Source organism: Leucopleurus acutus, assembly GCF_964270905.1.
Source record: "Leucopleurus acutus genome assembly, chromosome: 7".
NCBI lineage: Eukaryota > Metazoa > Chordata > Mammalia > Artiodactyla > Delphinidae > Leucopleurus > Leucopleurus acutus.
Window position 1 is genome coordinate 9,106,619 of NC_139150.1, and position 15,775 is coordinate 9,122,393.

Here is a 15,775-nt window from a genome sequence, read left to right on the forward strand (position 1 = left end):
AAGGAAAGGTGCAGGGTTTGGAGCAGCCTAAAATCCACCACGGACGCGACTTCTTAACACTGTCACTGCTTCACTGTCTTAAGCTGCCGTCATGGCGACGTTCACAGTCGCTGTTAGACCCAGACCGAGTCTGGAACGTTGTGGCGGCCTCTCCAGCTCGCCTGAGTCCACAGAGGTTTGCCCTCTTCCCGGCGGCCCTGCAGCCCTGCCTTGCCTGCCTGTCCCAGAACTGCAGGGTGGCCCGGGGCTGGCGGGGGCTGGCGGGGGCTGGCGGGGGCTGGCGGCTCCTCTCCCCAGACACACCCTCACTGCTCTCTTGCTCCCTGACAAGGGGTCCCACGGGGCTGTCTCTGGACCTCCTAGGGCCCATCGGAGCCGCCGAAGTGCTTGGTTCTCAGTCAAGGGAGAACGGCCGTGGGGTGTTACCTGTTGGAGATGATCCCACAGCTGGGGTGTGAGGAGAGATGCAAGGACAGAGCCCACGAGCCAACACAGCCGGACAGAGGTGAGCAGAGACGTCACCCCTCTGCCGGTTTTAGACCAGCCCCACCCGTCCAAACGGCAGCAGCAGACACAGGGTCTCCGGGCCCCACGGGGCTCCCCCAATTCCCCAGAAACAGCCCGCTCATTTCAGTGGGTACATTTGAGACCGGTTCATCGGCTCTGTCCTGGGTAAGCACCGATCCCAAAGGGTCCTCATGGGGACTTTCCATCCCGCGCCTCCCGGGCCCTGGCGGGTTCCACCAGCTAACTACCTTTTCCTGCCACCTGGCCACGCGGGAAGGCCAGCCCCACTGGGGATGTCCTCAGGTCTCGGGGGCAGTGGGGAGAGGTGAGCACATCTCTAGCGCCCAGAAATCAGGAGGTATCGAAATGAAGCCCAAGGGGCAGCCGTGGGGGAAGAGTGGAGGGGGACGGGGGTGGTGGGGCTGATGCAGGTCTGTGAGGGATGTTCTGCCCCGGCCTCACTTCTCAGCCAGAGGCGGCAGCTCCTAACTGCCGGCCAGTTCCTGCTGCGCCCCAGCCAGCCCTGTGCCGCCCTAGGAACTGCAGGGAGGAGGGGCTGTCCCTGGCTGGGCAGTGGTTCTCCTAGGCTGCCTTCCTATGCCAGCGACCAGACACACATCGAACCTCACGTCCAAAGCGCCAACCATCTGGTGACCCCCAAGATGTGAGATACCAAGTTCTGGGGAGTTAGGACAAATTCCAACAGCCAGACAAGGCAGCCACAGGGTGAGGACCGAGCCTCCAGGGAGGACAGCGGCCCCGTTCCCATGGCACCCAGTCCCAGCCGGCACTGTGGGGAATGCCAGCATGGCCGCTGGCCACTCGTGGCAGAGATGTCAGTTCTGGCCCCAGTTTGGTGACCTGGGTCAGACGGACTTTTCAAAACAACTGTTCCTGTTAGCAGAGGCCACTAAGACACAGCCTGGCTCTGAGAAGCTGGGTGACCGCGTGTCCACGTCCCTGGGCACGGGCTCACAGAGCCTCTTCACCCACGGCCTGGTCACGGTCAGAGCACCGGGCCGGGCAGTTGGAGCTGTTGTTGGCACGTGGGCACTGCAGAGATGAGCCCTTTGTGGGGATGAGGGTGTGAGGTGAGTGAGCCCAGCGTCCTGGCAGCAAAGCTCACGTCCAGGCAAGCACCTGGCCACACGGCCGTCTTGCCGGGAAGGCAAGTCCTCTCTGGGCCGGTGGCTGGGGGATGGCTGTCCCCCGACCTCAGGGCATCCAGTGTGTGAATTGAGGGGCAAGTCCAAGGTTGTCCACTTGGGGACCCGCTGGCCGCCTCCTCCCACGTTTCCTTAGGGTCCCTGGGAAATTCTCGGGCACTTGATGCCGTTGGCGTGAGCGATGTGTTCCGTGGGTCTGGGGCGATCCGTCAGCCCTGGAGGGCCCTGTGCGAAGCCGCCAGCCCCTCAGGGTCTTCTGGGAGGAAGCAATGGCTTAGTGGTGGTGACGGTCCGGAGAGCAGGGAGCCGGTGGCGTCACTGGGCGGCCAGAACAACTGTCCAGGGCCCTCGGGGTGACTCCCGTGGTGGGTAGGGTTGTTCGCAGGACAACTGGTCATCACACAGACATGGTAGGAGCCACTGGTCACTACAGCACACACAGATTAGTCGAGATTATGAACAGCATCCCCAGGGAAGCGGGGTGTCACGTCAGGCAAGCTGATGACCGAAGAGGTAACAGCTCAGCTGCCCAGAGTCTCCCAGAAGCGCCAAGCGGGGCAGTGTGGATGGGCGGCGGGAGGGACCGGGCGAGGGGGGCGCTCAGTAGTCTGGGCAATGCATCTTCTCCCCGCAGGCGGCCCCTCAGGACTGGGGGATCTGCTGGCACCGGGTGGGGCTGGGCGGGAGCCGGGCGGCGGCGCTCTGCTCCGTGCGGAAGCTGTACTCGTACTGCAGGGGGAGGGGGTAGAGCAGCACAGTCAGGGCTAGAGGACACCGGAGAAGGACCCCTCCCATCCCACGGCCTCGGACAGGCAGGCGCAGGCCCTGAGGACACGGAAAGGGCGGCCCTCTGCACGTGCACACGTACCGCAGGCGTGAGCTGTGCACGTGCACGGCGGGCGGGGGGGGGGTGGGGGGAGACGCCTTTGGTACTACAGGTGGCTGGCTAGTTAGTGACAGTTGGTGCCTTCTGGGCCCTGCCCGCCCCCTGAAAGGTGAGCTCTCGGCCCCAGCAGTGCCCAAAGCCGCGGTGCCTGCAGCGGACGCGCACAGCTGGCTGCTGCCCCCCGGCGGATGGTCCCCACGCTCCTGCTGCTGGAGGAGTCCCACGGACGGGAAGGGACACAGCTGGGGCTCCATCCCAGACCTGACCTGGGCTAGCCGCAGCCACCAGGCTTGGGGAACCCCTGGACTTGCTGCTCTGTTCACTGCTTCCTGACCTGAAGACAAACACCGGCTGACATGGGATGCAGGGAAGAGGCAGCACCCCACACCCCGCAACGCACTCCGCACTGAGCTCCCAGCACTTCCTCCCACGTGATGGACCTGGGACTCCGTGAGCCTGGGCCAGGGCGGGCGCCGGCGGAGTGTACCTGTGCCCGGCCCGCCCTGCTGCCCGCCCGAACCTGAGCTCAACCCTCCTGCCTGAGACCCAAGCCTGCCTACCTGACCCCGGCTCACGGAAATGACAGAAGGTAGCTTCCGAGTCTGGCGGAAATTTGCAGAAGGGGTGGGGACACCTGTGGTTCACCTTGAGGGCCAGGCAGGATCTCAACATCCAAACGTTGGGCAGGGCATGCCAGGAAGAAGAGGGGGCACAGGTGAGGAGTGCCTGCCGGGCAGAAGGGCCAGGCCCGAGGCTGGGGGCTGGGGAGCAGGGCCGTGGGAATGGCCTGGACACCACGCAGGGCAGCCACGTGGGTCCACGGGTCTTAGAAATGAGTTGCTTAGATTAGGTCAGTGGTGGTTAAACATTTAAAATAATATTTTAAAACTTTTTAGCAGTAGAATGGCCATAAAACGGGCTTCCCTACGTAACGCAGTTGAGCTGCCTGGTTGAACTCAGCCCCTACTTGAAGTTGTCGCCTCGGAGACCCCGGGGTGGGGGGCTGCCAGGAAGGTGACGTGCAACCATCGCAGCACGAGGGTGACCGCTGGGGGCCCACCCAGTAGGGTGCAGACCCCAGCTGCAGCCGTGGGCTCCAAATGCCCTCCCGACCCCCAAAGTGAGCTGCCTGCGGCAAGGAGGCGTTTCTGAGGGCCGTGCAGAGCAAGGAGCACAGCTACGGGCTGAGGGGCTTTAGGGATCGTTCTAGAAATGAGGGGAAGCAGAAGCTTCCGGAGGGTTTTACTCCTCCCAAGGGGAAATGGTGGGGAGGCCGAGGCAGCCAGCAGACTACCACTGCAGCACTGCGTCCTCAGCCACCCTGCCCGCGGTCCCGGAGGCCGACCCAGGACCGACACAGATCCAGGCTGGCGCTGCGTGCGGGGGCGAGGCCTGGGCTGGCCCTGGCTGTCCTGTGCGAGCGGCAGAGGCGAGCAGCCCTGAGCAGCCACAGGGGCCAGGTGACACTGGTGATGGGACTGTGGTCCCTACAAACAGAAGGGGCGGGGAGGGAAGGACTCGACGTTGCAGGGTGACCTCAGGCAGGTCTTTCCTCCTCTGAACCTCAGTGAACTCATCTCTAAAGAGGGGTCACATCAAGAAATAAATGTTGGCGATGACGTGGAGCAAAGGGAACCCTCGTACACTGTTGGTGGGAATGTAAATTGGTACAGTCACTAAGGAGAACAGTATGGAGGTGCCTTAAAAAACTAAAATAGCACTGTCACACGATTCACTTCTGGGAATTTACCTCAAGAAAAGGAAAACACTAATTCAAAAAGTTCTACGTACCCCCGTGTTCACAGCAGCATTATTTACAATAGTCAAGATATGGACCAACCTAAGTGTCCATCAATGGATGAATGGATAAAGAAAATGTGGTACATATACAGTAGAATATTCCTCAGTGATTAAAAAAAAAAAGAATGAAATCTTCAATAAAACTGAAAGCTGGTTCTTTGAAAAAAGAAGCAAAATTGATAAACCTTTAGCCAGACTCATCAAGCAAAAAAAGGAGAGGGCCCAAATCAATAAAATCAAATGAAAAGAGAAGTTACAACTGACACAGAAATACAAAGGACCATAAGAGACTCCTACAAGCAACTATATGCCAATAAAATGGACAATCTGGAAAAAATGGACAAATTCTTAGAAAGGTACAATTTCTCAAGACTGATCCAGGAAGAAACAGAAAATATGAACAGACCAATTTACAAGTACTGAAATTTAATCTGTGATTAAAAAACTCCCAACAAACAAAAGTTCAGGACCAGATGGCTTCACAGGCGAATTCTATCAAACATTTAGAGAAGAGTTGACACCTGTCCTTCTCAAACTAAACTATTCCCAAAAAATTGCAGAGCAAGGAAGACTTCTGAACTCATTCTATGATGCCACCATCATCCTGATATCAAAACCAGACAAAGAAAGATACCACAAAAAAAGAAAATTACAATATCACTGATGAACACAGACGCAAAAATCCTCAACACAATACCAGCAAATTGAATCCAACAATACATTGACTCACGTTGGATCATACACCATGATCAAGTGGGATTTATCCCAGGGATGCAAGGATTTTTTCAACATCTGTAAGTCAATCAATGTGATACACCACATTAACAAATTGAAGGATAAAAACCATACGATTATCTCAATAGATGCAGGAAAAACTTTTGATAAAATTCAACATCGGTTTATGATAAAAATTCTCCAGAAAGTGGGCATAGAGATAACCTATCTCAACATAATAAAGGCCCTATACGACAAACCCACAGCTAACATCATACTCAATGGTGAAGAGCTGAAAGTGTTTCCTCTAAGATCAGGAACAAGACAAGGATGTCCACCCTCATCACTTTTATTCAAGGATGTCACAAAGAAAGAAAACTACAGGCCAATATTGCTGATGAACATAGATGCAAAAATCCTCAACAAAATACTAGCAAACAGAATCCAACAGCACATTAAAAGGATCATACACCATGATCAAGTGGGGTTTATTCCAGGAATGCAAGGATTCTTCAATATACGCAAATCAATCAACGTGATACACCATATTAACAAACTGAAGGAGAAAAACCATATGATCATCTCGATAGGTGCAGAGAAAGCTTTCGACAAAATTCAACACCCATTTATGATAAAAACCCTGCAGAAAGTAGGCATAGAAGGAACTTCCCTCAACATAATAAAGGCCATATATGACAAACCCACAGCCAACATCGTCCTCAATGGTGAAAAACTGAAACCATTTCCACTAAGATCAGGAACAAGACAAGGTTGCCCACTCTCACCATTCTTATTCAACATAGTTTTGGAAGTTCTAGCCACAGCAATCAGAGAAGAAAAAGAAAAAAAAGGAATCCAAATCGGAAAAGAAGAAGTAAAGCTGTCACTGTTCGCAGATGACATGATACTATACATAGAGAATCCTAAAGATGCCACCAGAAAACTACTAGAGCTAATCAATGAGTTTGGTAAAGTAGCAGGATACAAAATTAATGCACAGAAATCTCTGGCATTCCCATACACTAATGATGAAAAATCTGAAAGTGAAATTAAGAAAACACTCCCATTTACCATTGCAACAAAAAGAATAAAATATCTAGGAATAAACCTACCTAAGGAGACAAAAGACCTGTATGTAGAAAATTATACGACACTGATGAAAGAAATTAAAGATGATACAAATAGATGGAGAGATACACCATGTTCTTGGATGGGAAGAATCAACACTGTGAAAATGACTCTACTACCCAAAGCAATCTACAGATTCAATGCAATCCCTATCAAACTACCAGTGACATTTTTCACAGAACTAGAACAAAAAAATTCACAATTTGTATGGAAACACAAAAGATCCCAAATAGCCAAAGCAATCTTTTTTTTTTGCGGTACGCGGGCCTCTCACTGTTGTGGCCTCTCCCGTTGCAGAGCACAGGCTCCGGACGCGCAGGCTCAGCAGCCATGGCTCACGGGCCTAGCCGCTCCGTGGCATGTGGGATCTTCCCTGACTGGGGCACGAACCCGTGTCCCCTGCACCGGCAGGCAGACTCGCCCAACCACTGCGCCACCAGGGAAGCCCCAAAGCAATCTTGAGAACGAAAAATGGAGCTGGAGGAATCAGGCTCCCTGACTTCAGACTATACTACAAAGCTACAGTAATCAAGACAGTATGGTACTGGCACAAAAACAGAAATACAGATCAATGGAACAGGATAGAAAGCCCAGAGATAAACCCACGTACATATGGTCACCTCATCTTTGATAAAGGAGGCAAGAACATACAGTGGAGAAAAGACAGCCTCTTCAGTAAGTGGTGCTGGGAAAACTGGACAGGTACATGTAAAAGTATGAAACACTCCCTAACACCGTACATAAAAATAAACTCAAAATGGATTAAAGACCTAAATTTAAGGCCAAACACTATCAAAATCTTAAGAGGAAAACATAGGCAGAACACTCTATGACATAAATCACAGCAAGATCCTTTTTGACCCACCTCCTAGAGAAATGGAAATAAAAACAAAAATAAACAAATGGGACCTAATGAAACTTCAAAGCTTTTGCACAGCAAAGGAAACCATAAATAAGACCAAAAGACAACCCTCAGAATGGGAGAAAATATTTGCAAATGAAGCAACTGACAAAGGATTAATCTCCAAAATTTACAAGCTGCTCATGCAGCTCAATAACAAAAAAACAAACAATGCAATTCAAAAATGGGCAGAAGACCTAAATAGACATTTCTCCAAAGAAGATATACAGATTGCCAACAAACACATGAAAGGATGCTCAACATCATTAATCATTAGAGAAATGCAAATCAAAATTACAATGAGATATCATCTCACACCGGTCAGAATGGCCATTATCAAAAAAAATCTAGAAACAATAAATGCTGGAGAGGGTGTGGAGAAAAGGGAACCCTCTTGCACTGCTGGTGGGAATGTAAATTGATACAGCCACTATGGAAAACATTCCGGAGGTTCCTTAAAAAACTACAAATAGAACTACCATACGACCCAGCAATCCCACTACTGGGCATATACCTTGAGAAAACCATAATTCAAAAAAGAGTCATGTACCAAAATGTTCATTGCAGCTCTATTTACAACAGCCAGGACATGGAAGCAACCTAAGTGTCCATCATCGGATGAATGGATAAAGAAGATGTGGCACATATATACAATGGAATATTACTTATCCATAAAAAGAAATGAAATTGAGTTATTTGTAGTGAAGTGGATGGACCTAGAGTCTGTCATACAGAGTAAGTCAGAAAGACAAAAACAAATACTGTATGCTAACACATATATATGGAATCTAAGGGGAAAAAAAAAGGTCATGAAGAACCTAGGGGTAAGACGGGAATAAAGACACAGACCTACTAGAGAATGGACTTGAGGATATGGGGAGGGGGAAGGGTAAGCTGTGACAAAGAGAGTGGCATGGACATATATACACTACCAAACGTAAAATAGATAGCTAGTGGGAAGCAGCCGCATGGCACAGGGAGATCAGCTCGGTGCTTTGTGACCACCTAGAGGGGTGGGAGGGAGGGAGACTCAAGAGGGAAGAGATATAGGAACATATGTATATGTATAACTGATTCACTTTGTTATAAAGCAGAAACTAACACACCACTGTAAAGCAATTATACTCCAATAAAGATGTTAAAAAAAATTACCTAAGGAGGCAAAAGATCTGTACTCCAAAAACTATACGACGCTGATGAAAGAAATTGAAGATGACACAAACAGATGGAAAGATACACTGTGTTCTTGGATTGGAAGAATCAATATTGTCAAAATAACTATACTATCCTAGGCAATCTACAGATTCAATGTAATCCCTATCAAATTACCAACGGCATTTTCACAGAACTAGAACAAGAAAAATCCTTAAAATTTGTATGGAAACACAAAAGACTCTGCATAGCCAAAGCAATCTTGAGAAAGGAAAGTGAAGCTGGAGGAATCAGGCTCCCTGACTTCAGACTATACTACAAAGTTACAGTAATTAAAACAGTATGGTACCGGCACAGAAAAGAATATATAGATCAATGGAACATGATAGAAAGCCCAGAAAGAAACCCATGCAATTATGGTCAACCAATCTACAACAAAGGAGGCAAGAACATACAATAGAGAAAAGACAGTCTCTTCAATAAGTGATGCTGGGAAAACTGGACAGCTACATGTAAAAGAATGAAATTAGAACATTCTCTAACATCATACACAAAAATAAACTCAAAGTGGATTAAAGACCTACCTGTAAAACCGGATACTATAAAACTCCTATAGGAAAACATAGGCAGAACACTCTTTGACATAAATCGTAGCAATATCTTTTTGGATCTATCTCCTAGAGTAATGGAAATAAAAACAAAAATAAATAACTGGGACCTCATTAAACTTAAAAGTTTTTGCACAGCAAAGGAAACCATAAACAACCTATAGAATGGGAGAAAACACTTGCAAATGATGTGACTGACAAGGGATTAATCTCCAAAATATGCAAACAGCTCATACAGCTCAATATCAAAAAAGCCCAAACAACCCAATCAAAAAATGGGCAGAAGATCTAAATAGACATTTCTCCAAAGAAGACATAACAGATGGCCAAAAGGCACATGAAAAGATGCTCAACATTGCTAACATAGAAATGCGGATCTAAACTACAATGAGGTATCACCTCACACTGGTCAGAATGGCCACCATGAAAAAGTCTATGAATAATAAATGCTGGAGAGGGTGTGGAGAAAAAGGAACCCTCCTACCGTGTTGGTGGGAATGTAAACTGGTATAACCAGAGAACAGTACTGGAGAACAGTACGGAGCTTCCTTAAAAAACTAAGAATAGAGCTACCATATGATCCTGCAATCCCACTCCTGGGCATGTATCTGGAGAAAACCATAATTCGAAAAGATACATGCACCCCAATGTGCACTGTAGCACTATTTACAATAGCAAAGACATGGAAACAACTTAAACATCCATCAACAGACAAATGAATAAAGAAAATGTGGTATACACACACACACACACACACACACACACACACACACACACAGTAGAATACTACTCAGCCATAAAAAGGAGTGAAATAATGCCATTTGCAGCAACATGGATGGAGCTAGAGATTATCATACTAAGTGAAGTAAATCCGACAGAGAAAGACAAATATCATATGATATCGCTTACATGTGGAATCTAAAAAAAAGATACAAATGAACTTATATACAAAACAGAAATAGACCCACAGACATATAGAAAACAGATTTATGGTTACTAAAGGAAAAGCAGGGGGGAGGGATAAACTAGGAGTTTGGGATTAACATATACACACTACTATATATAATATAGATAATCAACAAGGACCTACCGTATAGCACAGTGAAATATACTCAATATTTTGTAATAACCTATAAAGGAAATGAATCTGAAAAAGAATATATGTATGTATGTGTATATATACACACATACATAACTGAATCACTCTGCTGTACACCTGAAACACAACACTGTAAATCAACTATACTTCAATAAAAAACTTTTTTAAATAAAAAATAAAATAATGAAATCTTGCCTTTGTGACAACACGGATGGACCTTGAGGGCATTATGCTAAATGAAATAAGTCAGACAGAGAAAGACAAACACCATCTGATCTCACTTATACGCGGACTCTAACACACAGCAACAACAGCAACCACAAAACCAAGCTCACTGTGCAGAGAGCAGATGGATGGGTGGTTGCCACAGGCAGCGGTGGGGTGGGGTGCGCGAAACGGGTGAAGGGAGTCAAAAGGCACAAACTTCTAGTCACGAAATAATTAACGCCATGCGGGGGGGGGATGTACAGCCTGGTGACTACAGTTATTAATACTGTACTGCATCTTTGACAGTTGCTAAATCTTAAAAGTTCTCATCAGAAGTCAAAAAATTGTTACTGTGTACGATGAGGGATAGTAACCACTTATTATGATGATCGCTTTGCAATATACACAAATACTGAAACATGTTGTACACCCGCAACTAATACAATGCTATATGTCAATTACACCTCGATAAAAAAGGTGGCTTGATGATCTCTACTCCCGGGGCCTACTGTGAAGGCAGGACAAGGTGCGGCAGGTTAAGGGCCCGCCTGCCCCAGCACCAGGCAAGCACTCGCTGCACATCTGCTGGCTACGTGGGGGAGCCCATCAAAGTAGCCCCACTTTCCTGCTAATGACCTTGGTCTGGGGACTCCAGCTCCCAGGAGGCTGGAGGAGTAGTGCAGCCCCGGACCAGGCCTTCAGGCAAAGTTTGGGACAATACCGCCACCTGGTGGCTGCTCAGGCGCATCACGGCTCCATCGGCACCCATCACATTCCCTGCCCCCGTGCTGGGCGCTGGGGCCAGGCGAGAGCCCTACAAGAGTGGCAGGGGTTGGACATGGGCACACCGGAGCCTTTAACCCAAATGGGCAACACAGGACGAAAGCAGCTTGGGGGAGAGAGCATAAGAGCATTTCTGCCAATGGCCGAGGGTGGTCCCTGAGCGCACCCAGGGGGTGCCACAAGCCCGGCTGGAGATATATGGAACCAGGAATAAAGGGATGGGACGTGGAAGCACTTGGGGGGCAGGGTATCTGGAGTTACAGGTGTGGAGCCGTTTCGAGAAAAGCACCCAGGGTCGGAAGACAAGAAGATGGGCCTGTAACTTGGGGCCAAGAAGGGAGGAGGAAACCAGCCCTGACGATGGACCCAGGGGCCAGGGAGGAGGGCAGCGGTGCCTGAGCTGCACAGGCCGGGCGCACGGTAGTTGAAAACACATGGTGATCTTAGCAGGGGCAGTTCTGGGTGGGCAAAAGTTCAAGAGAGCAGTGCTGACGTGGACAGGCGAGTGTGGTCTCTCCTCAGGCGTGGGGAGAGGGTGGCACCCAGCGCTGAAGAGGCTGTTAACAGCAGGCGGACCCGCCTTTAACACACGCAGGTCCTGACTCAGTAGGTCTGGGGTGGGGCCTGAGATTCTGCATCGTCAACCAGCTCCCAGGTGACCTGATGCTGTGGGTCGGTTCCGTGGCCCAATCAGTGAGATGTAGGAGCGGATGTGGATGGGAGTGAGCAGAGAGGAGCCCAGAGGCATCAGGGCTGAGGGGCTGCTGAAGAGGGGCTGGGGGAGAGGGTGGCGAGGGCCTCGCTTTGGCTGCTTTGAGGCCTTGCCTGGGAGACGCCCACCTGGGGCCGCAGCAGAGGTGAGGGAGCGAGCCCGGCGCCAGGCGCCCTGCAGGGGCACCGTCACGCGCTGGAGAGACAGCTGTGGGCTGTGCCACCTCTGCTCTTCCAGAGTGTCCGGCTCCCAGGCTGGCGGGGACGCCCAGGGCAGCGAGGCCACCTTGCTTAGCTGGGGGCTGGCCACAGAGAGCGCGTGGAGGGAGACGGAAGCCCGCGCTCCCAGACGTCCAGAGCTGGCCCGGAAGCGGGCCGCAGACCTGGACGCTGCCCTGCCGGTGTGGGCCCGGCAAGTGCGCTCCCGATGGCAGGGTGGGGGGCGGGACGAGGGGCGCAGGTGGGCAGGCCAGGGTGGAAGGGCCCTGGTGGGGGGTTGGAGGCCAGTCTTTGTGGCCAGGGGTAGGGACACGGTCACTGCGGGGGGGGGGGGTATAGAAGGGTCTTCACGGACAAACTGCTAAACTCCTGTTTCTCTCACCCTCGGGGGCGGGGGGAGAATCAGGAGTACACACGCCGCCTCCTCCTGACTCACGGCCCAAATTCGCCGCCGCCCCAGGAGGGGGCCAGGGACCCGCCGCACAGATTGCTGTCCGCCCACCCCTGCCCTTGAGATTCTTCCCTTTGTAGGTTATCTTGGCTGGAGAAAAGCACCTCTTGTTTTCTCTAACTCCCCAAATGAAATTTCAACATATGTCCCCCGTCATAATCCCCCTTAGGCCGTGGATAACCCTTCCCACAGACGCTGTCCTCTGCCTGGGATTGCTGGCCCCAAAGTGTTTGCCCAAGAGACTAGGGCCGCTTCTGGAAGCCCTTTCACTCCCTTGGGCAAACACTGAGTACCTTTGAAGGTGGATTTGGGCCCGGATCTGTTGACTCAGGACATTAGCCTCCTGCATGAGGAAAACCTGCACTCGCGTACAAACAGCAAATCCTTTTTGAATTAAAAAAATTTTCAATTAAAAAGCATTTTGGTTCGTAGAGCTGAGCCCAGCCGAGCGGCGCCCGGCCCTGGCCACAGCGCCCTCTGGTGGGCATGGGCCATTATCACAGCAGCAGGAAGTCCAGGAAAGAGACGTCGCTGTCAGGGGATCTGTGGGGCTTCCCTGGGCCGGGGATGGTGGGCCCCTGGCAGAAGACCCTGCCACCAACGTATCAGACCTCTTGAGACACAGCACGCGATTCCCAGATTCCAAGAGCCTTTTGTCACGGTGAAGCCAGCATCCTGGCAGTGGGAGATGCCGACCTTGGTTTCCAGCTGCACTGGGGAGGCTCTCTAGCCCCAGCCTCATGGCAGAAGGAGGGTGATCAAACCCCCCACCCACTCTTGAGAGTGCAAAAGCAGTCCTCCATGTGCATCAGAATCAAGGGTTTGAACCAAAGCCAGGGCTGCCTGGACCCTGCCTGGGGTCAAGGTGGGGTTGAGGGCAGGGCAGGCATCGGCATTTCTTAAAAGCATCCCAGGGACTTTAATGGTTAAGCAGGTAGAGAACCACGACCTGAAACCTTTTGCTAAATAAAATAGAGGGGAAAGAAGTAAAGGCGAGCACACACCCTCCCACCCTTCCCTCCCTGGGTCTTGTTAACTATCAAATCAACCAGAGGGCTCCAGACAAGGAACAGCAGTAAGGGATTGTTTTTAGAACCTGAATTTTGAGATGTGGAAGCTGAGGCTCAGGGAAGGATCAAACTTCCCAAGGTCCCCGAGGGCTGGATGAGGCCAGGGGCGGGGACAGGCACACTGCTGGTGGGGCAACCAGCCTCAGGACCGGTGTCTACACGCACCTCTCAATACGGGTGGAATTCTGAAATGGGGGACAGGTGGGGTCACAGAAGGGCCTGGAAGGATGTGGCAAGAGCGGGTCTGAAGGAGCCCAGGCTGGGCCTCAGGGCCCTGGCCAGGTGAAGACAGGTAGGGGGAAGTAAAGGAACAAGACACCAGCCAACTTGAAGTCTGGCTCAGGGCTGGAGTGACAGTCACGGCGGGTCCCCAGGGCAGATGGGCGGTGGGTGAGGTTCTGAGCAGTGGCCCCGGCCGTCCCCACAGCCTGCCTTTCCCAAGACTGTCCTGGCACCTGTCCTGGCCCCATGGGCCAGGCCATGACACCTGCTGTGTCACCCTGGGTTCAGCCACTCTGGGAATTTCAGCTCCGGGAAGCTTCCTCTCCTCACACGAGGACTCTGTGTCCCCCCATCTGTTTCTGGAAGCCTGGCTGCTGGATCTCGGGTACCCCTGGAGAGGAAAGGGCCAGGTGCCATTGTGAGGAGTGGGCCCTAAGGGGCCTCACGTGCCACGGCGCAGGCCTCCTCCGTGTGCTGGGAGGGCTGACAAGCCTGTAGAAGGGCTCTGTCCAGAGAAGGGCTGTCACGTACAGACTGGGGCCTGGGGGATGAAGGGAAGCCAGGACTGCCCCCCCAGACCTGGCGGGGGGCGGGTCCTGAAATACCCCCAAGCCGGGGAGATGCCTTGTTCATCCCCTCACTTGCTGAGAGCCCACAGCTGGGCCTGGAGGTCAGGGCTCCTGGACTACAGCCCATGTGCCCTGTGGTCACTAATAAGGGGACAGGAGGGGTAGGAGCTGCCGTGTCCCAAGCCAGGGTCGGGGACAGAATCCTTACGCCCGGTGAAGCTGGTACTGCTGTCCTTCCCACGTGAGCACAGCGGGGCTCAGAGAGGGGAGAAGCCTGACCGAGGCCACCGGGGTCGGGAAGCAGGAGGGTCCCACAACAAGCCCACAGCGGGGTCGGTGCGACCCTCGCGGGAAGCCTCTTCTGTGTTTCCCTTCAGGCTTTCCTGCTGGGCTGCTCAGCTCTGACCCGAGAGCAGCAACCCCAGAGACCTCAGAGACCCTGAGCCCCACCCAGCCCCACTGCTCAGCCTCACCCTAAATGAGGGGCTGAACAAGGACCCCTCGCGACCCACCTGCTCCAGGAGCAGGCACCACGTCTGTATGGGCACGGGGCACGGCTGCCGGATGAATGCATGGACCACGTGCCTATTCAGGCCGTACCTCTTTTGACTCCGGGGCACCCAGGTCATTCTCATCAACGCTCATCAGCACCCCGTCCCCCTTTCCTGCTCTAAGCCGGGGACTCCCGGGGGGGGGATGGTGACACCCACCAGCACCCTACACAGCCTGCTGCCCTGGGCTCAGTGCCGCGAGAGCCCCCCCACTCTCAGGGCACCCTCAGCTCAGGAGCACCTCCACCTAGGAACCGACAGAGCATCAAAGAGCCCTGAAGCGACTCCTACGTCCCCACCTGGGCGGAGCCCCAGCCCCTGCTCTGGGAGTGAGGCGTCAAAGGTTTCTGCACAGACCTTTCCCCACACATGGCTTCTCAGATCTCCCCTCCCTCTTCCTGTCAAACACCACACCTCTGTGCCTTTTCGAATGCTACTCCCTCTGAGACATTCGTCCTCCTCCAGGGAGGATTAATCACTAGCTTCCAGGGCCCCACATCACTTTCCATCTCCTCCTTAAGTGCAGGGTCAGGATGGGGCCTCAGACATTTCTGTAGCTTCAGAGGCTGGTAGAGGCTGTGGCCCAGAATAGATGAATGAATGAATGAATGAATGAATGATGGATGGTACAGGCTGTGGGGAGGGGGGAGGTGAATGGGTGGATGAATGAGTGGATGGAGACACAGGTGGATGGATGGACGGGTGGATGGATAGGTGAGTGAAGGGACAGATCAGGATCTGGGGACAGCTGAATGCAAAGGAGAGAAGACAGCTAGCCTAGGGACTCAGTTCTCAGGTAGGGGGCAGGTCATTCTGGTCTTCAGTCTTTGGAAGCAGCAGTGTGGGCTGTGGGTCCTCTGAATTCCCACAGCCTCTGAGCGTGATGGTGTGATGGCCCCTAATCCGTGGTATTTAACTCATGGAGGCAAAGTGCTGACCCCAGGGCTTCTTGTCCACATCACCCCTGTGAATGGTGAAATTATGAGTCGACATGTGATCTGTGTTTGTATCTCCATGCACAGACATGGGCA

General features: G+C 52.0%; 1 protein-coding gene across 1 annotated transcript in view; it reads right to left on the bottom strand.

Annotated features, from left to right (window-relative positions):
• Positions 1–2,309: 2,309 nt before the first annotated feature.
• Positions 2,310–15,775, bottom strand: part of MVB12B (multivesicular body subunit 12B) — a gene marked incomplete at its 5' end in the record, with an annotated part of 158,382 nt that continues 144,916 nt past the window's right edge. The window contains one exon of the mRNA XM_082841944.1: positions 2,310–2,402. Coding sequence (XP_082698070.1) covers positions 2,316–2,402 — 87 coding nt within the window. The 3' untranslated portion in view covers positions 2,310–2,315. The remainder of the gene's footprint in view (positions 2,403–15,775) is intronic.